This window comes from Salvia hispanica, chromosome 1, assembly GCF_023119035.1.
Source record: "Salvia hispanica cultivar TCC Black 2014 chromosome 1, UniMelb_Shisp_WGS_1.0, whole genome shotgun sequence".
Taxonomy (NCBI): Eukaryota; Viridiplantae; Streptophyta; class Magnoliopsida; order Lamiales; family Lamiaceae; genus Salvia; species Salvia hispanica.
Window position 1 is genome coordinate 32,326,317 of NC_062965.1, and position 25,172 is coordinate 32,351,488.

The 25,172-nt window shown below is 39.4% G+C and overlaps 2 protein-coding genes across 2 annotated transcripts; one reads left to right on the top strand and one right to left on the bottom strand.

Moving 5' to 3' along the window:
• Nucleotides 1-14,692: 14,692 nt before the first annotated feature.
• LOC125194463 lies at nucleotides 14,693-15,175 on the top strand. Its single transcript, XM_048092693.1, has one exon. The coding sequence runs from the start codon at nucleotides 14,693-14,695 to the stop codon at nucleotides 15,173-15,175; it is 483 nt and encodes a 160-aa protein (XP_047948650.1).
• Nucleotides 15,176-19,829: 4,654 nt separating this feature from the next.
• Nucleotides 19,830-20,282, bottom strand: LOC125194468. The gene has a single exon (XM_048092706.1). The coding sequence runs from the start codon at nucleotides 20,280-20,282 to the stop codon at nucleotides 19,830-19,832; it is 453 nt and encodes a 150-aa protein (XP_047948663.1).
• Between the last annotated feature and the right edge of the window lie 4,890 nt (nucleotides 20,283-25,172).

Genomic DNA, 25,172 nt, shown 5'->3' on the forward strand with positions numbered 1-25,172 from the left:
GTTTTTCACGGTTCCGAACCGCCGATTTTTGCGGTTCCGGCCTGGATTCACGGTTTTTCGGCAGTTTTTCACGGTTCTGGTTTGGAACCGCCTAGAACCGGCGGTTCCGGCACGGTTTTGGTTCAAAAATTTTTGAACCTGAACCGAACCATGATTCAAAAATCGACGGTTTCGATTCGAATAAATTCTCACAGTTACGGTTTCGGTTTAATCGTCAGTTCAGTAAACCTTGGACAGGTCTAGACACAGTCTGATAAAAATACCATAACAATACAAATGCTATTACACTCAATGACGACACGAAATGATTCAAACATGTTATAAATGATTTTATGACTCTACAGTGTGGTCGTGGTGATCATGAAGAATGAGGCAAAGAATGGAGGCCACATGAAAGTTGAGACATTAGTATTCCCAACTACTTCCTTTGTTTCTTGTTAATAAAGTCATTTCTTTTTAATACGGAGTTCAAGAATAGTGTGTTAAATGGATGACGAAAAAAGTAAGAGAGAATAAAGTAAAATGGTGAATTACTTTTTGCCAAAAATAAAAATGACTCAATTATCTTGGAATTCCCAAAATAAATAAATAAAAAATTTATTAACATGGAACAAAGGGATTATGATTTAGTCATTCTTTTTTCGGATAGTCCATTGTATGTCGTTTTCTTTTTATAAAATACAACACAATTAATATCTCTTATTTTATTTTTTCTTACTTTAATCTCTTCTACTTTATTCACTTATATTTCTCCTACTTTATTCTTACTCCACTTAATTTTCTTTAATCTACATACAAAAAAATGTTCTAACACCAATAAGTCGGAGAGAATAATAATAAATAAATAAATATCCAAACAACCGGTCCGACCTGAACTTTCCAAAATTTGTCATTATCAGGTTGACACGATAAAAAAAAACATAAACACAATATGCCACTATACGAATCTATTAATTTTGCGTGTGTTAATTTCATGTCATGTGTGTGTGTCAAAAAATTTAGGTTACCACAATTTCGCCATTAATTGATTCATCCACGAATCCATTAATTGAACCATTTAGATGGTTCAATCGATCAAATCTTAATATTATATGTTATACTTATCTCGAGAGATTGCACTAATATCTTTCGTGGTCCTTATTATTTAAAATTATTGTAAGAAGTTTTCGGATATTGATATAATATCGCTAGAAAGATATTTACATTTTATAAGACTTTTTTAAATTAAAGAGTGAGCGGCAAGAAATGTCTCTAACTTTTGCATTTATTACACCGGTGACTCCTAATAAAAAAAAATAGCACCACATGGGTCTAACAAAATATACAATCACAAATGAGATTTTTTCGGACCATAACACCCCCAGCCCCTAAAAGGGCATTCTTGTCAAACACAGACTCCATGCAGCCTGCTTCATGTACCGGCACACTTACTTACACATCAAGAGGATGTGACTTACAGTAATATTTTTTCACTCTATATAAATATATATTTCAGAAAGACTATTAAATAATAGTACCAACTTGAAATCTCATTCAGAATTTTGTACATTCTCTAAATGAAAATTTAAATTTGAACACATTACATTTTTAAAGCGGCACTCATAATTATAAAGAAATGTTTAAAATTGATTACGCTTTTAATTTGGTAGAATATGAGAGAGAGCAGCTTATATACATAGTTGACATATATATCTACAATTGTACGAGTCACTTTTAGGCCATCCACAATGGGGCGGACGATGCATCGTCCGTCGCAACGTCCGCCACTGTAGCATCGCGGACGATGCGATGGACGATGCACACGCGTTTTCGGTTATTTTTTTAATTTTATTCAATTTCAAAACCTATATATACCTCACTTTTCACTTCATTTTTCACTCCTTTCACTCTCAAATTCACACTACATTTTCTACAAAATGAATCCCGGAGATTACCCAAGTCCGAATAGTCCGATGTTCGGCAGTGCACGATGGCCGGGTACAGAACCCGATGAATACCGGTCATTTGACACCAACACCCAATACGATCCCGATTTCAACACAGACTCGTAAGGGATGTCCGATATAGACCCTTCTCCCACCCGCACACCGGCCCCATCTTGCGGCCGGTCGTCCGCCGCCACTGCTCGCTCTGCCGCCGCCGACGCCTCGGGCTCCATGACCAAGAAGAGGCGGCCCCAAGGCAAAGAAGTTGCCACTTACGACGGTGAATGAAGAGTTCGCTCCAGGGAGGACGAACTACCCGCCAAAAGAATCCATCGTCTTGACGAGATGTTGGATTGATATTTCGGAGGATCTGGTGTTCGCCAACAATCAGAAGATTATTGCGTATTAGGAGTGCATCACCGAGAAATACAACGCGTCCAAGCCGCCGACCGCCTACAAGCGCCAACGGGAGTCGCTCCGCAAGCACTGGAATCAAATAAAGAAGCTGGTCAATTTGTTCGCGGGGGAGTATAACAAGTGCGAGAGGGAGCAGGCCAGCGGCGAGAGTCTCGCGGATGTGCGCGACAAAGCAATCCAGTCGTACATGTCATTGTACGGCGACTTCAAGCACTATCAGTCCTGGGCGCTCTTGAAGGAGAAGCAGAAGTTCGTTGGAGGTATGCTGCCCGAATCGACAGCGGCGAAGAAGAGGGCGTCGAAACGCACCTTCGGTGATTATACAAGCAGCGAAAGCGGCTCATCTCCAATGGACCTCAACAATCCTTTGTTCGAGGATGAGAGTTCTGGCACACTGATGTCCTCCCGGCGTCCCCCCGGCATCAAGGCTGCCAAGGGCAAGGGCAAGGCGACATCCTCGTCCGCCGTGCCGCCTGACCAGGTCCCGAGCCCGACCTCGGGCGCGACCACGACTCCGCCTTCTGTTGCGGCACATGCCTATACGGATTTAGTGGCCTCCTCTGACTATAGGTCGTTGTTGGATGCGCACAACCCCCTGATGCAGGCGACCGACCCGGCTCAAACCGAAGGCATCCAGCGGATGATCGATGGCCTCAGCCGCAAGTTGGGACTACTCTAGACTAGCCACCTTTTTTTATATGTAGTGCACTTTTTTTTTATTTCTTATTTTGTAACTTTTTTTTATTTAAGTAAATGTAGGATTTGCCCTAATTGTGTTGTTTTTATTTATTTATTTTGCTTGATATATTTGCATAAATTATATAAATTCAAAATACAAGTAAAATGCTTAGGGCGGGGTATAGTCCGCTCCATTGCAGGTGGAAGAGGTGGAGGATAATATGCTGATGTGGCGGTACATAGGGCGGGGCTTAGGACGGGTTATAGTCCGCCCCACTGTGGATGCCCTTACAGGACAATATTGTAGTAGTATAATATAATAATTATATTATTAACTTTCAAAAAAGCATTCATCTTCTTCCATAAAACGAGGGCAGCCATTTTTGCTCTGCAATTTCAATTCCAAAACTTAGTTCAGCCCTTTTCACCATCCAATTTCAATAATTTACTCTCCAATAATTTTAACTTGGCAGGGACTAACGAGTGTTTACGAATTTTAAGAAAAAATGAAGTAGAAAAAAAAACAAAACAAAAAAAAAAGTTCTTGGGAGGGGCTTAAGCCCTTCCTCCCTCCTTACTGTGTCCATCACTGGGTGAAAGATGCGTAAAATTGCGATGACTAACTCAGGGATGGCGATGCACACTAACTGTAGAAGCACACTAAAACCAAAAGAGAACGAAAAACTCTCTTAAAATGAGAGAAATAAATTGAATAGAAAAATAAATTGAAGAGAGAGATAAATTAACTCTTCGAATGCAACATCATAGGATGTATGACCCTTACACCTGTATGATTTGACAAAACTTTGCAGGTCAATGTAGAGTAGGTGAGCAGGTTGGCGGTTATTAGACAAAATTGCCCTTCAAGCCATTTGGACATTTTCGTCCGAAAAGTGGCTAAAAAAACCTCGCTTGTGATTGTATATTTTGTTAGACCTTTGTGGTGCTATTTTTATTTTTTTTTAGGAGTCATTAGTGTAACAAGTGCAAAAGTTAAAAATTAAAATACCCCCAAACTATAAGAGCTATTTATATCTTTTTTTTTTTGAGAGGGTGAAATTTTTTATTCGTTCATTTCCCTTCATGTGTATCATGACAAGCAATTATTTGCCATATAATTTGACGACTTCTCCTTGAAGAATACAATATAACTGAATGAAGCAAGTAGTACAGTCAAATTGACCGTTCTCTCTCTCCCAAGAAAAAGGCCTAAATAAATACTCTTAGAGCTTGAAGGTATTTGGTTTAAAAAAAATTTAAAAAGTGCAAAAGTCCGATATAATATTAATATCAAGGGACTTCTAGTGAGATTTTTTTAAGAATAAAGGTTATGAATGATAATAAAAATATAGCGCATTATTACAATTTTATAAATATATTCCACAAAAAGGGTATATACTTTTGTAAAAGATATATTGTGCTGCGAAAAAGTATATATCTACTTTGCACATAATATAATTTAGGATGCAAGATTTTTAATAAATTAAATTTATCCAAATCAATTTAAAGTTCAATTAAATTAAATAAACAATTAATTAATTGTTTTAGTGAGTTAGGCTATCAAATTTACACCTTGAAATTAAGTCGTAAATGTAATCCCTTGTCTCCTTTTGCTTTATTTCTTCGATCAAAATTCAAACCCTTTTTTCTTAGTCCCTTTAAAACAATAGATGGCACTAAAACTATGGATGGCACCGGTCGTATTCTCTCTAACTACATGTTTCTTAAAGAGCCTATGTACTGATTCAATATCTCAAATCGACTCGACTGTGAAAGTAACTAATGTGAGGTTTTATATATTAAATAAACTATTTCTCCTAAGAGGTTAATCTTTGGAAATGAATTCTCCCTTTTGTTATGTAATATTGGTACTTTTATTGAGAGCTCAAACAACTTGTAGTGGTGGCCTACGAAAGAGAATTGTAACCAATGAGCACGTTTGTGGCCGTCTCAGAGAGGTGTTCTGACAAAAAACCAGCTATAACTAACGAGGACGTGAGCTCTTACAAGGGATGGATTATTAAATAAATTAATGTCTCACACCGATTGTGAGAGCAACTGACGTGTGATTTATATACTCCCTCTGTCCCATAGTAGATGTCACACTTGAGAGAGATGTCAAGAGATTTTAGGAGATGTTATTTTGTGTGCTAAGTGATGAAAGAAAATATAATTTTACAATTGATGTGAGAAGGAACTTTTTCCAAAAGAGGAAATGTGACATCTTTTGTGGGACAACCTAAAAAGAAAAGTGTGACATCTACAATGGGACGGAGGGAGTACTAAATAACATTTTGGGATGAATTCTTTTGTTTGGTTTGCAACAACATTAGTCATATTCTCCTTATCTATATTGTTAGGATGCCTTGAATCATTGCTTAGTTGATCAAGTTGAGGGGTTGTAACCTGAGTCGATCAGTTGTTAGGTTGCCATTGAATCATTGTTGAGTTGATCAAGTCGAAGGGCTGAGTTGATCAAGCCAAGAATGATATGTTTCTGTTATTGGGTTTAATTGTTGTATCAAGCCCAGTTTGTCTTTTGTACCTATTTATATAGAAGTAGAGCACGAGAATTTGTTAAGAGCAGTAGCAGCCTTATTTCGGAATTGGCATCTTTGTATCTGTATACGCAGTCATAATACAATTTGTTCTTCGTTCTTGCCCGTGGACGTAGCCAACACAACGTTGGTGAACCACGTAAATTCTATGTCTCCTTACGTTCTTTTGTTTCTCGATTACACGATTCCCTATTTGTCATAACATATATGTTTTTAAAAAACGTTCTCTATGCATTAGGGGTGGGTAAACGGTTTTCGGTTAATCGGTTAACCGAGAACCGAACCGAAACCGGTCGGTTATCGGTTAACCGATAACCGACATTTACGGTTATCGGTTCGGTTCCGGTTTTAAGTTTTGCTAAAAGTCGGTTATCGGTTATAACCGACGGTTATCGGTTATAACCGATAACCGTCGGTTATAACCGGTAACCGAATTAAATTCAATTTTAATTTCAATTATATGTTTATTTAATACTAGAATAAATTATAATTTACTTCAAACTTTGTCACAATGGAAGAAATTGTAATTTATATCTAAATTTTGTCTAAATCAATGTCAAAAAAAGTCCATTTTAATTTGTGTCACTATCAATTAGAGTATTATACTTATAAATTTATATCTCAAAGTCAATAAAGTTCTTAAGAATTACTATTTTAATTTTAAATATAGAATAACCCTTCACTTATTATTGGAGACAAGTTTTTAAAGTATAGAATATAGATCATGTAAAGTTCAAGTCTTTTAAAGTGCCTAAACAATTTATATATTACTTTTAAATAGGAGTATAATAATAATAATAATAATAATAATAATAATAATAATAATAATAATAATAATAATAATAATAATAATAATAATAATAATAATAAAAAAAGTAGATGAAAAGTTAAAAGTTAAAACCATAAATAATTTTAAATTCAATTATATTTTTAATTAATAATAACAGAAATTGTAATTTACTTTTAAACTTTGTCACAATAGAAGAATCTGTAATTTACTTCCAAATTTTGTCAAAGTCTCATATTGCATATTTGCAATGTCAAAAAAATCTATTTTAATTTGTTACCTATTAGTTATTTATACTTATAAAGTTATAATATATCAAATTCAATAAAGTTTCTAAATATATTTTTAAAAACAAGATCTCTCAAAGTTAACAAGTGCTTAAGCAATACTACTATTTTAAAAATAAGATAACCTTTCACTTATTATTAGAGAAAAGTTTTCAAATTTTAGATCATTTAAAGTTTAAGTCTATTAAAGAGCCTAAAAAATATATCATATATGTATTGCTTGTAAATAGGAGTATAATAATAATAATAATAATAATAATAATAATAATAATAATAATAATAATAATAATAATAATAATAATAATAATAATAATAATAATAATAATAATAATAATAATGTAATTTACTTCTAAATTTTGTCAAAGTCTCATATTGCAAATTTGCAATGTCAAAAAAGTCTATTTTAATTTGAATTAATTTATTATGGTGTAGGATAAAATTGAATGATTATGACTAAAATGCAAAAAAATATGATAAAAAATTTGACGTTTTCGGTTTTACAATCATGCAGAAATGCGTAGAATTGAGAATACACAAAATCAATTAACAATCTTTGTGAGAAAATTTCAGAATTTTATATATTATAGATTGAATCATTGAATTGAATGATTGATCATTGAAGGATGGCCGTGAAATAGTTAATTCAACTTTCGGTGATAAACTAATAGTGTGATTAGGTGTAGGTTGAGTTATCTATCACAACCTTAATCATGCAAAATAAACATTTGAATAAGTTAAATCAATTCGGTTAGTTCGGTTATAACCGAGAACCGACCGGTTCTAACCGAGTCGGTTAATTAAGTAACCGAACCGAAGATCGGGTCGGTTCCGGTTAGTTTTTTGAAGGCATTTTGGGGTCGGTTAACCGACCCGAACCGACCGAATAACCAGCCCTAGTATTGAATGTTGCAGTCCGCGTAAATTTACCCTTGCGAATTTTTTATGATTACCACATGGTAGCTGATTATTCGTCCACGTGTACAAATGATTGACTAGGAATGGTGGTATGGTGTTATTTTAAGAGGGATTGTCATTTTAACACATCCCTATATAGGGTCTTTGTTAGGTTGAGATTATTTAGCTAAATTGAGAAATGAGATGCAATATAGGCCACTCATCCACAAGATTAACAAAATGTCAACAGATACCACATTATGTCAACAAGGGGGTATAATTGTAATTTCATTAATAAAAAAGATTAAAACATAAAAACGTATTTCAATCCAATTTCTTTAAACCTCTCTAAAACTCTGCTGAAAAATCTTCAAATCTTCATACAATTCATACAATTCGAACCCCTTCAAAATCTGCAAAATCTCGCTGATCTTCAAAATTCAAACCGTAAACATTCAAACAGAGTTTTCTACAATGACGATAGAAGAGCAAAATCGAAAAAAATCGGTTGAAACATCGATTGAAGCTGAATTGGCTGAAGCAGCGATCGAAGAGAATAGGCATTCCAAATCGGCGACGGTTGAAGCGACTTCTTCATGTTAAGAAATTGATTCAAATTTTAAGTATATTGCTTCGATTTTGGTGTATTAAAACACATTTGGATTTCGTTTTTTTATGAATTCGATTCCTGCTAAATTTTTTTGTTGATTAGCGATGGTAGAATCGGAAGAGATGGAAACGAACAATGCTGCTGGAAAAAATGGAAGAGAACAAGCATCACCTTCCAGTTAAGGATTTGTTTAAGATTATTGACATTTTATATACTAGCTATTGACATAGCTATAATAATATATTGTTGACAGTAGTGTATGCTTGTTTGAATAGGTGTTGACATAATTATATTGACATAGTGTATGCTTGTTTGAATGGCTGTTAGGATGGTTGTAGAAAACATACAAATGTATGGCTGTAGTAGTATGTTAACAACTATTGACATAGTGTATGCTTGTTTCAATGGCTGTTAGGATGGTTGTAGAAAACATATGTATGGTTGTAGTAGTATGTTAATAGCTCTTGACATATTGTAAGCTTGTTTAAATAGTTGTTGACATAGTCTTATTTATGTAAACAGAGTATGCTTGCCATAAACTTTATAAGATAATCGAGAGGGTTAGTCAACATTATAAACTTTAACTATTGACATAATAATAATAAGATAATTGTTCTTACTATATATGGGAAATACCAGTTAATGACAGAGCATACTTAATGCCTGAAATTCTGTTAATTGTGCTTGGTATATCTACTGAAATAATTTTAGTAATATACATGCACTTGATGTCAACAGAGTACACTTGTTATTGTCATGATACTTTGTATAATTGATATAGATTTATTATGTTTGATTTTAAACCAGAAAACAGAAAAACATCCAAGCGAAAAAGGAGTACCTCAGTATCTCAGAAAGAGTTAATTATTATTAAGAAAAAACAAAAGAAAAGTGTAGAGGATGGAAAACAGATTGTTATTGCCGAAAATCTATCTCAAAGGCTTCTAGTGAAAAGGAAGCCGATGTATTTTGTTGATGCAATAAGCAAACTGAATGAGGAACAGATTAATTCTGTGAAGGAGTTGGGTTTCGAGAGTGTCCTGCATTTCAAAATTGATTACATTCCTAGCAGATTAGCATTAGCATTATTAAAAAAAATTGAAGAAAATAAGTGCAAGATAAAGCTTAATAATGGGAAAAAAATTCATATCACTGAAGAGGATGTGGAGCTTGTATATGGATTTCCAAGAGGTGACATTCCTTACTCCAGAGATAAGTGTAAAAGTAATGCAGCTTTCATGAGGGAGATAGCAAAAAATGTGGTACAAAACCAGGAAGTGTGAACCATAACGCTGTTGAAAATGTGATGTTAGAAGATCTTCAAGGAGGAAGACAGTTCAAGAGGATGTTCTTGGTCTTACTAGAATCAACATTGATTGAGCAATCAACATGTGGAATGGTAAAATCTAAGATTGGAGAGATAATTGATGATCTGGATAACGTGAGGAATGTCAATTGGTGTTCGTATATAATATCAGTGCTAAAATTTGCAAAACAAAATTGGTCGATCACAGAGAAGAATGCATTTGTTGGACCACTTCCCTTCCTTATGGCATGTTTTACATTTTGCATTACAGATTATTAACATGATTACATTAGGTTGTATGTGTAGTTGATATAGCTTGTACTATAGTTAACATAAGTTGTATTAGTTATTTAAGTGGCTTGTGTATAGAGTTGACACTACAAACTAGTCATTTACATGCATTTTTTAACTTATGCAGCTCTGCTACTTAGACAGAGTTACACAAGACAAGCGTCCTGTTCCTCGGACATTTCCATTAATGAAAGGATGGAAAAGTGAGCATCTTCAGGCTAGAGAAGATAGAGAGATCAGTGCAGGAGTTTTTGGTTTAGGACATATAAAGAAGAGATACGTTCGTAATGAGGAGCAGCAGCAAGGGAATGAAGAACAAAGTATTGATGTAGATGACAGTGGAGTTGGGTCTTCTTCTCAGAACCTACTCCCATCAGATATGGTGAAAAATGTAGTAAAATACATCAATCAGATAAATGATGGCATGACCAATCTTGTTAGAGTCCTCAAAGAAGCTTCTTCACAGATCAAGAATAATGATTTATTCGGATTTGTTTGTGATATTGCTAGAAGTGCAATTGGAAGCCAAAAATCTCCGGTTGTATCTGTGAGTGACACTTTCCTGCAGACAACAATGTTGCTATTGATAACTGGAAACCAGTGTTTGACTCTATACGGAATGCTGAAAAAGAAAACGAAACACTTGAAGATTTGAATAAATTTCCAACTTTCAGATTGAGAGATTTCTTCGATAAAGTAAGCACATAATCAACCTATATTGAGATTAATACATCATTTTGTTGATATATGTTTCTCTTAGTTGACACTGGATTACTCCTACAGTTTAGAAAGTAACATTGTTGAACTAATTTTTGAACAGGTTGTAGAAGAAAGAAATAGAGAAAATTTACCTACCTCAACAGTTGGTAATCCTGAAGAGGTTTGAAGAGGTAAGACAGACTGTTGAAGAAGATGAACAAAGTAAGGAGAACATGATGTGTGATGGTGATAACGAATCAAACTCTCCTATCTCGACAGCCGTACTAGGATCTCCACGGACAGCATCCCCATCTCTCCAACAACAAGAAGTCAATGCTTCAGAGCATGTCAACACTCAAGCATCAGTTTTAGGATCTGAGAACAGAGGAAGTGAGATGGAAATTCAAGTAAAAGTTGAAGCTGATAGGGCATCACCAACAACTGAATATCCTGGAAATATCAATACTCAAGCATCAATTATAGGATCTGAGAACAGGGGAAGTGAGTTGGAAATGCAAGCAGAAGTTGATAGGGCATTGATAAGGCTAATTTCATGCTTCGGTTATGTGATAAAAAAATCACCGTTTACTGGGTCTAACACATTGTTTAAGCCCAGGTGTATGAAGGAATTCGTCAGGTCCAGGAAGAACTGAAGGCAGTGGACCAGCGAAGGAAAAAAAGGCGAAAAAGTGAGCAGGATCAAGGAAGAAAAAGGCTAGACGAAGGGGAATCCGAGGCTGAGGGCAAAAAAGACTATTCACACGAAAGAGCCCCAGCTGGACCCACTTCCACGCCTATATAAGGAGGAGCATGCAGCACACATAGGGAACGATTTTTTAGCTCTCAGCTCACACACACACACACTTGGGTAAAATGGGAATTCTGGGGTAGCGTAGTGGTTTCATCTTCTGAAAATTTGTGCAACACCGTCCTCAAGGAGGGTGAAGATACAATCGTTTTCATTTTAGCACTTGTGTTTTGATTTCCGTCGAACTTCACCGTTTTCGAAGTCGATTGCTCGTTTGCTACTTACCGTTATCTATGAATTTTATTTTACGTCATGATGGTGTTGATTCTATGTTGATTTATGTTGATTTTATGTTTTGAGGAGTTTTGTTTCGGAGGTTGATTGTTATTCTCTGTGTTGGATGTTTTATGTACTTGATCTGGGAAATATGAGTTGATCTGTGGTTGTTGTTGTTGATATGTGGAGAATCGGGGAAACTGACAGGAGTTAGGATGGTCGATACCAAGGTGGTAATCCAGTTAGTGGATAGGACTTGCATCTGTCCTGAAGGTGTGCTAGAAAATGTCATAGTTGAGGTGCATGATTTTCTATATCCTGCTGATTTCTATGTTATCAAGATTAAAGTTAATGAGTCTGCTGAGTCTAGTGGCGTGCTCTTAGGGAGACCGTTCTTACGTACCGCTAAGACCATTATCGACGTCTTTGATGTTGAAAATTTGTATGCTATAGATGTTATTAACCCCCTGGTCCAAGAATATCTTGAGACGGAATTGATACAGGAACAAATTGACAACTCGGAGTTGAGCCATTTAATCGACCGAGAAGTTGTAGGGTGGTGTGCAGCAATGAACACAATGGAATTGACAGATGTGGAACTAGCTGAAGCCATCATGGTGTTTTGCAAAAATCCCAAGTCAGCTAGATCAAGGGGATCAGCCCATGTGGCCAGTTTGGAAAATTCTCCTGGGTCTGGGAATGAGACATTACCTGACCTTGCAGAAAAAAATCCCTTGCCCCAGGAGACGAATGACACCAAGAAGGAACTGAAGACACTAGGTCTCAAGTATGCTTACTTGGAAGAGAAGGAGACATTCCTAGTGATAGTCAACAGTAACTTGACCAAGGAGCAGGAGAAGGAACTATTAGAAGTAATCAAGCGGAACAAGAAGACAATTGGATGGACCCTCTCCGATTTAGTAGGAATCAGCCCTGATCTCTGCATGCACCACATCCGGTTAGAGGAAGGTGTGAAGGCTCACCGAGACGCACAACGGAAGCTGAATCCGAACATGCGGGAGGAAGTTCGAAGGAGGTGTTGAAATTGCTCTCTCTAGGGATCATCTACTCCATTCCGGATACAGGTTGTCAAGAATGAAAAGAACGAATTGGTGTCCACTAGGCTGGTGACTGGGTGGAGGATGTGCATTGACTATAGGAAGCTGAATGAAGCCACGAAGAAGGATCATTTTCCTTTACCCTTCATTGACCAGATGTTAGAAAGGTTAACTGGCAAACAGTATTTTTGTTTCCTTGATGGATACAGCGGTAAATTTTAGATCTACGTAGACCCAGAGGATCAGGGGAAGACCACATTCACGTGCCCTTTCGGTACGTATGCATACCGAAGAATGCCGTTTGGGCTGTGTAAAGCACCAGGAACGTTCCAGCGGTGTATGATGAGTATCTTTTCGGATTTGCTTGAAGTATGCATTGAGATATTCATGGATGACTTTACCGTATATGGGAATTCATACGACACTTGTTTGACCAGCCTTGACCTAGTATTGAAAAGATGCCAGGAGAAGCACCTAGTCCTGAATTTCGAGAAATGCCACTTCATGGTGTCTGAAGGTATTGTCCTGGGTCACGTGGTCTCTGAAAGAGGGATACAAGTAGACAAGGCCATGGTAGATGTGATATCAAAGTTACCTTACCCCACAAATCAAAAAGAAGATAGAGGCTTCCTAGGTCACGCAGGATTTTATAGGAGGTTTATTAGGGATTTCGCAAGAATCGCGCAACCGCTCACCCATCTGTTGCACAATGATATGGAATTCGTTTTTTATGAGGGATGCAAGCAGGCTTTTCAATTACTCAAGGACAAACTCTTGTCAGCACCAATAATCAGGGCGCCAGACTGGAATCACCCTTTTGAGATAATGTGTGACGCTAGTGATTTTGCTGTAGGAGTTGTCCTAGGTCAAAAGATAGTTTGGAAAAGTTATGTGATCTTCTATGCATCCAAGACTCTAAATCAAGCTCAGAAGAATTATGATACCACGGAGAAGGAAATGTTGGTTGTCGTGTACTCATTCGAGAAGTTCCGACACTATCTGCTTGGGTCGAAGGTTATTGTTTTCACAGATCACGCAGCGATAAAGTACTTACTAGCAAAGAAGGAGTCTAAGCCAAGGTTAATCCGTTGGGTGTTGCTTTTGCAAGAGTTTGATTGGGAAGTGAGAGACAAAAAAGGAACAGAGAATAGAGTAGCCGATCACTTGAGCAGAATTTTTCAAGGGGAAACGAAAGAGGCCATACCCGATGCTTTTCCTAAAGAGCATTTGTATTATCTAGGGGAATTCCCTAGACCGATCAGTTGGGAGGCAGTTTTGGCATTAACCGGTCTAGGAGAATTCGACAAGGGGAAGCGAACACTAAACGCAGAACCATAGTTCGCTGATTTGGCAAACTACTTGGTCACGGGAGAGGTGCCAAGTTCAGAAGAAATTTCTTGGGCCCAGAAGATGAAAATTAAAAGTGAAGCCAAATATTACTTTTGGGATGATCCTTACTTATGGAAGATGTGCTCAGATCAAGTGATCAGACGCTGCATTCCCGAATGGGAACAAAGAGATGTGTTGAATCATTGCCACACCTTGGCGTGTGGAGGTCACTTTGGACCAAGGAAAACAGCGAGGAAAGTATTGGATAGTGGGTTCTAATGGCCGATGCTTAATAAAGATGCCTTCGAGTTTTGTCAGTGTTGCGAGAGGTGCCAACAGACAGGGGGAATTTCAAGGAGGGACGAGATGCCCCAAGTCCCGGTGATTGTCTGCGAAATTTTCGACGTGTGGGGGATGGACTTCAATGGACCATTTCCATCATCCTATGGGAACACATATATATTGGTCGCAATAGACTATGTGTCTAAATGGATAGAAGCCAAGGCCACCACGACATGTGAATCAAAAGAGGTAGCAAAGTTTCTGAAGGCCAATATCTTCAACAGATACAGAGTTCCTCGAGCCATCGTCTCGGACCAGGGAACACATTTTTATAATCGCACCATCGAGGCTCTGATGAGGAAATATGTTGTGCACCATAGGGTATCTACCCCCTACCACCCTCAGTCTAACGGCCAAGCAGAAATTTCTAATCGACGAGATCAAGGCACTACTGGAGAAGACAGTCAATCCCTCGAGGAAAGACTGGAGTAAGAGGCTCGGTGATGCATTATGGGCCTACAGAACTGCTTTCAAGACTCCTATCGGAATGTCGCCTTATAGGCTGGTGTTTGGCAAAATGTGCCACCTGCCCGTGGGTATAGAGCACAAGGCATACTGGGCAGTCAAGGAGATGAGTATGAAACCTTCGGCTTGTGAAGAGGAAAGGAAGTTACAGTTACAAGAGCTGAAGGAACTAAGGCTGGAGTCTTATGAGTCTGCTATGTGGTATAAGGAAAGGAAAAAGTTATGGCATGACAAGAATCTCCGAGTCAAGGAACTCCATGTGGGACAGAAGGTGCTCCTTTTCCAATCCCGGCTCAAGCTTATGCCAGGAAAGTTGAAGTCTAAGTGGATCGGTCCATATACCATTGTCGGCCTCCGCGCGAATGGAGCTGTAGAGATCCAGGGAAGTGCCTCTAACTCTATCCCTTTCCTTGTTAATGGCCATAGGGTAAAGGTCTATAGGGATAATTCTGAGTTGTGTGTAGTGGAGGAAGTGTCACTACGCGCACTCCCTATTATCACCTAGTCAAACAAGGAAGTGTTCTCGATGAATTCCTGGGTCAGGTAAATTGGTTTACATTTTTTTAATATACACACTGAACCAGGGAATCTTGAGAATACTAAAAAGGAGTATGTAAATAGTTTAATTGCGTTGTGAAAATAAGTAAAAATCCAAAAAAAAAGAAAAAATCTAAATCTTTCAAAAAAAAATTTCGAAGCACCAGACTCCGTAGGAAAATCGTTTGTCTTGAATTTTATCCTCGACCTAGGAGTCTGGCGTTTTCATTTTTTTTTTATATAAATAAGTGTAAAGTCATGGTCAGGGAAATTAGCTAGGAGAAGGAAGTCTAGAGAAGGAATTTTAAGGGGAGGGGATGGAGAAAATTTGAATTTCAACGAGATCTTTCAGCGTTCCGTGAGTTCCTAGACCTTGTGATCTAGTGGATTCTCTGGACCCGGGAAGCATGATATATCTTATTGTGCACGCAGTTTTAAAAATATCAGAGTATCAGGCATCACCAACAACTGAATCTCCTGAACACGTCAATAATCAAACATCACTTATAGGATTTGAGAACAGGAGAAGTGAGTTGAAAATTCAAGCAGAATTTGAAGCTGATAGGACATCACCAACAAATGAATCTCCTGGACATGTCAATATTCAAGCATCAATTATAGGATTTGAGAATAGGAGAAGTGAATTGGAAATTCAAGCAGAAGTTGAAGCTGATACAGAGTTAAGAACACAAAATACCTTGCACATATTATCAAAAGCATGTAGTGACTTTGAAATAAGCAACAATGAAGAAGCAATCAAGGCAACAAACGCTATTGTTGATATCATAAATGAACACGTACAGTTTATAATGATTATATTAAACTCTTGAAGCTTTCTATATAATTTTATATTAGTTATTGACACTGTGGATATTGTAGTTGACATAGATAAATATATAATTGACATGGTATAGCATGGAGTTTCAGGAAGACAGGGAGGATGCAGCTACATTCTCAATTGTTGAGTATATGATGAGAGAGGGTATTGAAACATGAAGACTGTCGAAAAGTCAGTGAGGTGTGTTTGAAATTAAATCTCCCGATCCAAAGAATCCACTAGACACCAGGTCTAGGAACTCAGAGAATACTTGGGTAACCTGTTGTTGGGCACACAATCACTTCCTTCGCCCTTCAACACCCTCAACCCGCTATAGCTAAAAAGATTAGTACAGGGAAGCAGGGATCGAATCCACAGAGACAAATGTGTACATAAACATGCTCAAAGACCTGGAAGCTATTTTTGGCTGCTGTCAAGCAATTTTCGGGGTTGAGCTTTAATTCCTAGACTGAGTAAATATAATATTCTATTCTAACAGCTAGATCTAGGCAGGGACATGCATGATGACTAAAAGTAATTGAAATGACTACTTGACTGGGTAAACGACTTCCTGAGATAGCCTAGACAGACGAAAAGTGAAACGTGGGGATCATTTCCTAAAACGACATAGTACGACGGAAAAAGCTGCGAATTAACTAACTAAAGGACTAACTAACAGCGACATCATCTTCTCTAACTTTTATCACGAAACAACCGATGAAAAAACAGAGGAAACAAAATCGAAACAGGGCAGGTGAAATTAAACCGATGGACACGAAGAACGACTAAAACTAACACAGATCCATGACTACTAGACGAGGCAAGCAAGTAAATAGAATTCAAAACATCATAACCATGAAAATGCGACAGATCTATACGTCGGATGCTTCATCCACTCCGGATCCAAGCCATCCACAACAATTAAACACCATTTCCATCTTCGATCTTCACAGATTCGACTAGATTCAACCGATCAACTACAACCTCCAAGAAATTCAAACTCCAAACTCAAATCAACTAACAATACCCACCAAAGCAAACAAATAAAAGGACAATATCATAACTGAAACCAAAATAGAAATCTCCATAGCAAAATACGAAGTATCCAACGAGAGAATAACAAAACACAACCAAGCTTCGAACAACGAAGACTCGGGGAAATGCGGAATGTAAATAGAAAAGCAGTAAAGGATTGTATCTTTGCCTCCGTAGAGACGGTGTTACACCACAACTAGATCCGAAACGTGAACTCCCCAGAATGATTCCCCTCAAGTGTGTGTAGAGAAAAGTTGAAAACTAAGATAAGAGCCGATGTAGAAAAAGAGATATCTTCATGTTGATCGCGTGCTCTTATTTATAGTAGGTAGAGCTTCTAGACTGTTCTTCTGATTCCCATTTTGCCCTCCAATTGGATGCTCCTTAGTCTAGTAACTCTTCCTCCTTCCGCCCACTTTTCCCGCCAGCTTCTTCTTCCAGGCAATCTTCGTCTTCTTCCTGAGGCTGGCGATTTCTCTACACACCTAGCTTATAAAACTTTGATAGACCCAGGAAATCACAAAATTTATCCATATAACCAATGCATGAAATTAGCCTTATCAAACTACTCACACTTAAACCATACTTGTCCTCAAGTATAAAGACAAGAAAAAGATAAATAAGGTGAATGTCAATGTATGGTTATTCCCTGACCGACACACTAATAACTCCTAGTCCTAGACATCCTATTGACACACAAAAGAAACAAATAGTTAAGAAAATGAAACACATAGGCATGAATTAGTTCAGATTTTTAAGCATCTATCCCCACAAGTTTAAGGTCAATCCAATAGTCTACACTCTCCAAATCCTCCCATTCCCTTCTTCCACCTAGTCGGTTTGTCAGTTTGTCTAGATATCCTTTAGCTTCACCAGTTGTTGGATTCGCTCGATCACTCATTCCTCACCAGGAATGTTAGGATCAAACGCTCTAAGTTTTTTATTATTCTCCCTTCTATATTCCTCTCACTAAGCATCAGGTGGCAGTTCCCCTTTTTAGATTGTTAGCACTCAATGTTAAGGCTTATACCTCACTGATATTTATGGGGTTTCACAACTAGGTCTGCTAAGGCGTCTTCTATCTTCCTCACTTCTTCCAAACCGATTTTAGCTTATCAAGGAAAGAGGCCTCAAAGTTGTAATGTATCCTATTTTCAATTACTCTCCCTAAGGGAATCTTGTCTTATTATCTTTGCTAATTCATGCTTCAAACACATAACCTAAAAAAAAACTCTTAGACCTAGGGATTTTTACACATGCTGAGCTCACATTGCACTAACTCTCCTACCCCCTCCCACTTCACTCCAGCTTGTCTCTAAGCTGTCCTAGTGAAGGGAGGAAATAAGGGAGTTGGGGCACAGAATCAAAACAAATAACAAAAACTTCTCACACTTAGACCGTGCAACGGGCTAAGTGGGAGAAGACAAAGACACAAATACAAAACAACATGCTGAATAAACACATGAACTTCTCACACTTAGACCAAGAATTGGGCTAAGTGGGGGAAGAAAACACATTGCAATAGACAAGACAGCATGCTTTATTTACACAAAAACTTCTCACACTTAGACCAAAGATTGGGCTAAGTGGGAGAACACACAGAAAAACAATTACACATGCTCAGCACAATGAAAACATAAACATAAAAAAAAACGAAACGACTGAAAGTAAAATTTACTTGGTCAATGGGGGGAATTTCAATTCTGGGTCTGGCTCCCTTGGGAGCCAGACCTGGGTGGTACGATGGGGCGCTTCACTTTTAACTTCTTCTTTGCCGGCGACGCCGGTGCTTCCTCTTCAGTAATCATGGGGGTTTTTGTCAGGGGTTTTCACACAGAGACAGACGCAAGGGCTGGAGACACAAGTAGGGCTACCAATAGCTTGGAGGGGATGGAAGTTGTTGCTGGGAGGAGCTTCCTGGACCGGGCTGCCGGACCATTTTGCTAGGTCCAGAGGTCAGCTTCTGCTGGGTCTGGGGAAACACCTATGCCAACCATTCTGCCATTCTCTTCATAATCTTGACCGCATCGGTCATCCTATCATTCTGGGCAGATGACCGCTCGGCTAGGGCATACAGACTTCCCTTAATTTCCTGCAGCTCCTTCTTGACTCCCCCGATCTCCTCTCTCATCACGGCCATCTCTTTCCTTAGCTCTGCCACGTCCACAGTCACCACATCCTCCACCAGCTCTGGTTCACGCTTCACCTTGTCCACATTTGCCCCTATATTGTAGAAGCACAGCTCTTGCCCTTCCATGTGTAAGAGCCCCTTGTTGAAAAAATACTCCATGCTAAATAGCTCCGGGGGCTCGCACATCGTCACACTGGACTCCGCCTTCCCAATCTTCATTCTGAAGTTACGTTCCATATAAGCGCCCAGGAGATGGCAGGTGTACATGTGGCGGGAGGGGTTGGTTATCATCTGATGGCAGGCTTGGGCTAACCAATACCCAAGGTGGACTTTGATGCGTTTGGACATGCACCATGTGAAGTAGAGCGACACCAAATTCCAAAAATGTAACACCAAATTCTCGGATTAGAGATCATGAGTGACAAAATAATTTCCCTATAGAGTTTGGTGCTTCGAAAAATGTTTTTGGAAGATTAAAATTTTTTAATTTGTTTGGATTTTCTTATATTTAGAAAGCAACTAAACTATTTACATAGCAAATGAGTATCCTCAAGATTTCCTAGGTCAGTGTACAAATAAACTTTCATTCCTCATTTTACCTGACCTAGGAATTCATTGAGAATATACTTGCCTGACCAATTAAGAAATAATAGCAGATGCATGTAGTGGCATCTCTTCTACCACATGCAGATCTGCATTATCTCTGTATACCTTCACCATGTGTCCATTGACTAGGAAAGGAACAGAATTAGAGGCGCTCCCTTGAATCTCCACTGCTCCATTTGCTTGAAGGCCAACAATCGTGTATGGTCCTATCCACTTGGATTTCAACTTCCCAGGCATTAGCTTCAGCCGAGATTGAAAAAGAAGTACTTTCTGCCCTACTCGTAGTTCCTTGACCCGAAGGTTCTTATCATGCCAGAGCTTAGTTCCTTCTTTATACCACATGGCTGAGTCAAATGCCTCCAGCCTTAGCTCCTCCAATTCTTGTAGTTGCACATTCCATTCTTCTTCACAGGCCAACGCCTTCATATTCATCTCTTTAATGGCCCAGTAAGGTTTATGTTCCACTTCCACGGGCAAATGACACATTTTTCCGAACACCAACCTCTAAGGTGACATCCCGATTGGTGTTTTGTAAGCAGTCCTGTACACCCAGAGTGCATCGTCGAGGCGCTTGCTCCAATCTTTCCTCGTGGTGTTCACCGTTTTTTCCAAAATGCTTTTGATTTCCCTATTCGAGACTTCAACTTGACCATTCGACTGGGGGTGATATGGTGTAGACAGCCGATGATGTACACCATATTTCCTCATCAAAGCCTCTATAGTGCGGTTGCAGAAATGCGTTCCCTGGTCTGAGATAATAGCTCTGGGTACCCCATACATATTGAAAATATTGGTCTTCAGAAATTTAGCTACTTCCTTTGACTCACAGGTGGGTGTAGCCTTTGCTTCTATCCATTTGAATACATAATCCACTGCAACCAAGATGTAAGTGTTCCCATAAGAAGATGGGAAGGGGCCCATAAATTCCACGCCCCAAACATCGAAAATTTCACAAACTATTATCGGGTTCTGCGGCATCTCATCTCTCCTAGAAATCCCTCCGGTCAGTTGGCATCTTTCACAGACTTGACAAAATTCGAAAGCATCCTTATTCAAGGTTGGCCAATAGAATCCACTATCCAAAACTTTTCTGGCAGTTTTCCTAGGTCTGAAATGACCTCCACACGCCAGGGCATGACAATGGTTGAGCACATCCCTTTGTTCCCATTCCGGTATGCATCGTCTAATCACTTGGTCTGAGCACATCTTCCAGAGGTAGGGATCATCCCCAAAGTAATATTTGGCTTCACTATTCCACTTCATTCTCTGGGCCCGGGAAATTTCTTGGGAACCTGGCATTTCTCCTATGACTAAGTAATTAGCCAGGTCAGCGAACCATGGCTCTGTACTCAACGGATTCTTTCCTTTGTCCGATGCTCCTGGACCTGTTATCGCCAATACTGCTTCCTAGTTGATAGGTCTAGCAGACTTCCATATATAATAAAGATGTTCCTCGGGGAAGGCATCAGTTATAGCTTCGTTTGTATCCCCTTGGAATATTCGGCTTAAATGATCTGCAACTTTGTTCTCCGTCCCATTTTTATCCTTTACTTCCCAGTCAAATTCTTGCAATAATAGCACCCACCTAATCAATCTTGGTTTAGACTCTCTCTTGGCCAGGAGATACTTGATGGTTGTGTGATCCGTGTAGACTATCACTCTCGACCCTAGTAAGTACGGTCGAAATTTCTCAAATGAGTACACCACTACCAACATCTCCTTTTTTGTAGTATCATAGTTCTTTTGAGCCTGGTTGAGGGTCTTCGAGGCATAGAAAATGACATAGCTTTTTCCATCGATCTTCTGGCCTAGGACCGCTCCTACCGCAAAATCACCTGCGTCGCACATCACCTCAAAAGGGTAGTTCCAATATGGTGCTCTGATTATTGGGGCAGAGACAAGTCTATCCTTCAACAATTGGAAAGCCTTCTTGCAACCTTCATCAAAATCAAACTCCACGTCATTGTGCAAGAGATGCGTAAATGGCTGGGCAATCTTTGCGAAGTCCTTGATGAATCTTCTATAAAATCCTGCATGACCCAGGAACCCCCTGACCTCCTTCTGATTCGTGGGTAGGGCAGTTTAGAGATTACATCCACCTTGGCCTTATCCACTTGAATCCCTCTTTTAGAAACCACATGACCTAGGACTATTCCTTCTGGTACCATGAAATGGCATTTCTCGAAATTTAGGACTAGATTCTTCTCCTGGCATCTTCTCAGTACCAGAACTAAATTGGCCAAGCACGTACCAAAGGAATATCCATACACCGTGAAATCATCCATAAAGATTTCAATACACACTTCCAACAAATATGAGAATATGCTCATCATACAACGCTGGAATGTGCCCGGTGCATTGCATAAACCAAACGGCATTCTTCTACACGCATAAGTGCCAAACGGACAGGTAAAGGTTGTCTTTTTCCGGTCTTCAAGATCCACATATATCTGGAAATATCCACTGTACCCGTCTAGGAAGCAAAAGTATTGCTTCCCAGCCTATCTCTCCAACATCTGATCAATGAAGGGTAAAGGAAAATGGTCCTTGGTGGCTTCATTAAGCTTCCGGTAATCAATGCACATCCTCCATCCAGTCACCGGTCTAGTAGGTACCAACTCATTCTCGTCGTTCTCTAACACTTGTATTCCTAACTTCTTTGGCACCATGTGAACTGGGCTGACCCATTCACTATCTGGAATAGAGTAAATAATACCCAAGGACAGCAACTTCAATACTTCTTTCAGAACCTCTTCCCTCATTTTTGGGTTTAGCTTACGCTGCGGATCTCTGCGAGCCTTTGCCCCTTCTTCCAGTTGGATGTGATGCATACAAAGGTCGGGGTTGATTCCCACCAGATCAGAGAGAGTCCATCCTATGGCTTTCTTGTTTCTCCGGATTACTTCCAGTAGATCATTCTCCTGCTCCGCTATCAAGTGGCTGTTGATTATTACTGGGAATGTTTCATCCTCCCCAAGGTAGGCATACTTTAGGGTTTCGGGCAATTTCTTCAACTCCTTCTTCGATGTGATGGCTTCCTGGGGCAGGGGAGTTTTCTCCAGACCCCCGGTTGTCATCTCACCCGAACCAGTTCCTTCCTCTGGGCTCCTCACTTGAACAGATCCTGTCGACTCGAATGACAATGTTTGGTGGAAGAATGCCATAATCGCCTCATTGATCTGTTCGTCTGTCAGGTTCCGAGTTAATAGGGTTTTGCACCACCCTGCCACCTCCTTGTCAACAGACTGACTCAGCTCCGAATTGTTGAACTGTTCCTGCATTAATTCGGTCTCAAGGTACTCCTGGACCCGGAAGTTAATAACATCAACAACATGAAAATTTTCCACATCCAATGGTTTCTCATGACTTCATCAATGCTAACGGTGTATTTCTCCCCATGTTAGTCTAGGCATATAGTATCGTCAAACACATCAATAATAGTCTTAGCGGTTCCTAAAAGCACTCCACTAGACTCAGCAGATTCGTTATCACTCATTTTTATTACATGGAAATCAGTTGCGTACAGGAAATCATGCACTTTTACTATCACATTCTCCAGCACACCCTCGGGTGAAATGCATGTTCTATCAGCCAACTGAACTACCACTTTTGTGTCAATCAAGCTTACTCCTAACAGTTTCTTATATTTTGAAAGCAGTAACACATTTATTGATGCTCCTAGATCACACATGGTATGCTCAATTTTTATGTCACCTAAAGAGATGGGTAAAGTGAACATACCTGGGCCTGTGAATTTGGAAGGCATCCTCATCTTCTGTATTACTGCTGACACATTTTCTCCAATTACTATCTTCCCATCGGGCTTGGTTTTTCCCGCTATGAATTCCTTAATAAATTTACTAAATGTAGGCAGCTTCAAAGCTTGTAGGAAGGGTAGGTTGATTTCCAGTTTGCCGAAGATTTCCATGAAGTCCTCGGTGTCATCCTTCTTCTTCTTAGCTTCCCCTCGATGAGGAAATGGCTTCATGCGCTTCAACGTTCCCGCTGGACCTGGACGGACAATTCTTCGACTTCTTTCCTTCCTTCCTCAATCTCCACTCCAGGCTCTGGATCTAAGAAAAATGGATCAGCCATACGAGGTAGTGGTTTCTCCATATCACCCTTTTGAAGGCCATCTTCTACCCTAGTGTTCCTTATCTCAGCATCCCCTTGATCGGTAGTCAGTTTCCCGTCTCCCTGGCTTGTCATAGGAGGTGTACTCTCATCTTCTATCATTAATGGATCCTCATAGCCTCGTTCTGACCTTAGAGTGATCTGACTGATATTTGTCCGGTCAGGTGGTTTCACCGAAGCTGGTATCCTTTCCTCGTGTCCCCTCATCTCATTCAACGAAGTGGCCAATTGCGACATTTGCTTGGCTAACATATCCATAACAGACTTTTGCTCTTGTTGTGCATCTTGAATTTTGTGTACCACATCATTGTTTGTCTGCATATTGTTCTGCATGTGTTGTTGAGAGCTGACTAGGTCGTGTACCATATCATCCATATTCCTCGGAGGCTTATAGTTCGATTGATTTGAAATTGACCCCTGATTGTGGCTCAGTCCACTCCCCTGATTCGGGCGATAGTTCCCTTGAGCTCCTTGATAATTGCCGAACTGGCTCCCTGACCCTTGATTTCCCTGGTGTGTATGCTGGAAATTCTGATTGTTTCTAGTGGTGTTCCTCTGGTGTGGTGGCACATAAGAACTCTCTTGATTACTCTGGTTCATGTTGTTCCAATTGGGCTGATCCCCTTGATTGCGATAACCCCAGTTGTTTGGCCCTTCCTGATTTTTTCCCGACCAGTTCGAATTATGCTGTGGTCCGTCCTAACTGCGGTTAGGCCAATTCTACTGAGCTTCTGTTGGACCTGGGTACTGCAGCTGGAGCTGTTGGTTTCCATCTGCCCACCTGAAACAGGGGTTGTCTCTCCATGGTGCCTCCCTAATCTTCCACTGATTCCAGCTTGTATTCTGATTATTTTGATTTCAATTCCCCACTGCATTCACCTGGGCTTGGAATTCTCCATCGGGCGGTGGACCATAATAGAGTTGGAGTTGATTTTCCTCTGGACCTGGCGGTTTATCTTTCTCTTGCGAGGTAGGGGAATTCTCTTTCTCAATTGCACTCAGAAGTGCCTTCTCCAACCGATCTATCCTGTCCCCGACTCCTTCTCCTTCTTGTTCCTTAATTGCATTAGCTGATCATCTCCCCATGATACGCAGGTGGTCGTATGCCTTTTTTGCATCAATCAGCCTTCCCAAGATCTCACGTGCTTCACTTGCCTTGTTCTTGGTAAATTCCCCACGCTCGAGGAATTCATTAAGTCATTAGACTCAGGATTAGCTCCTTCATAGAACAAGTAAAAGGTC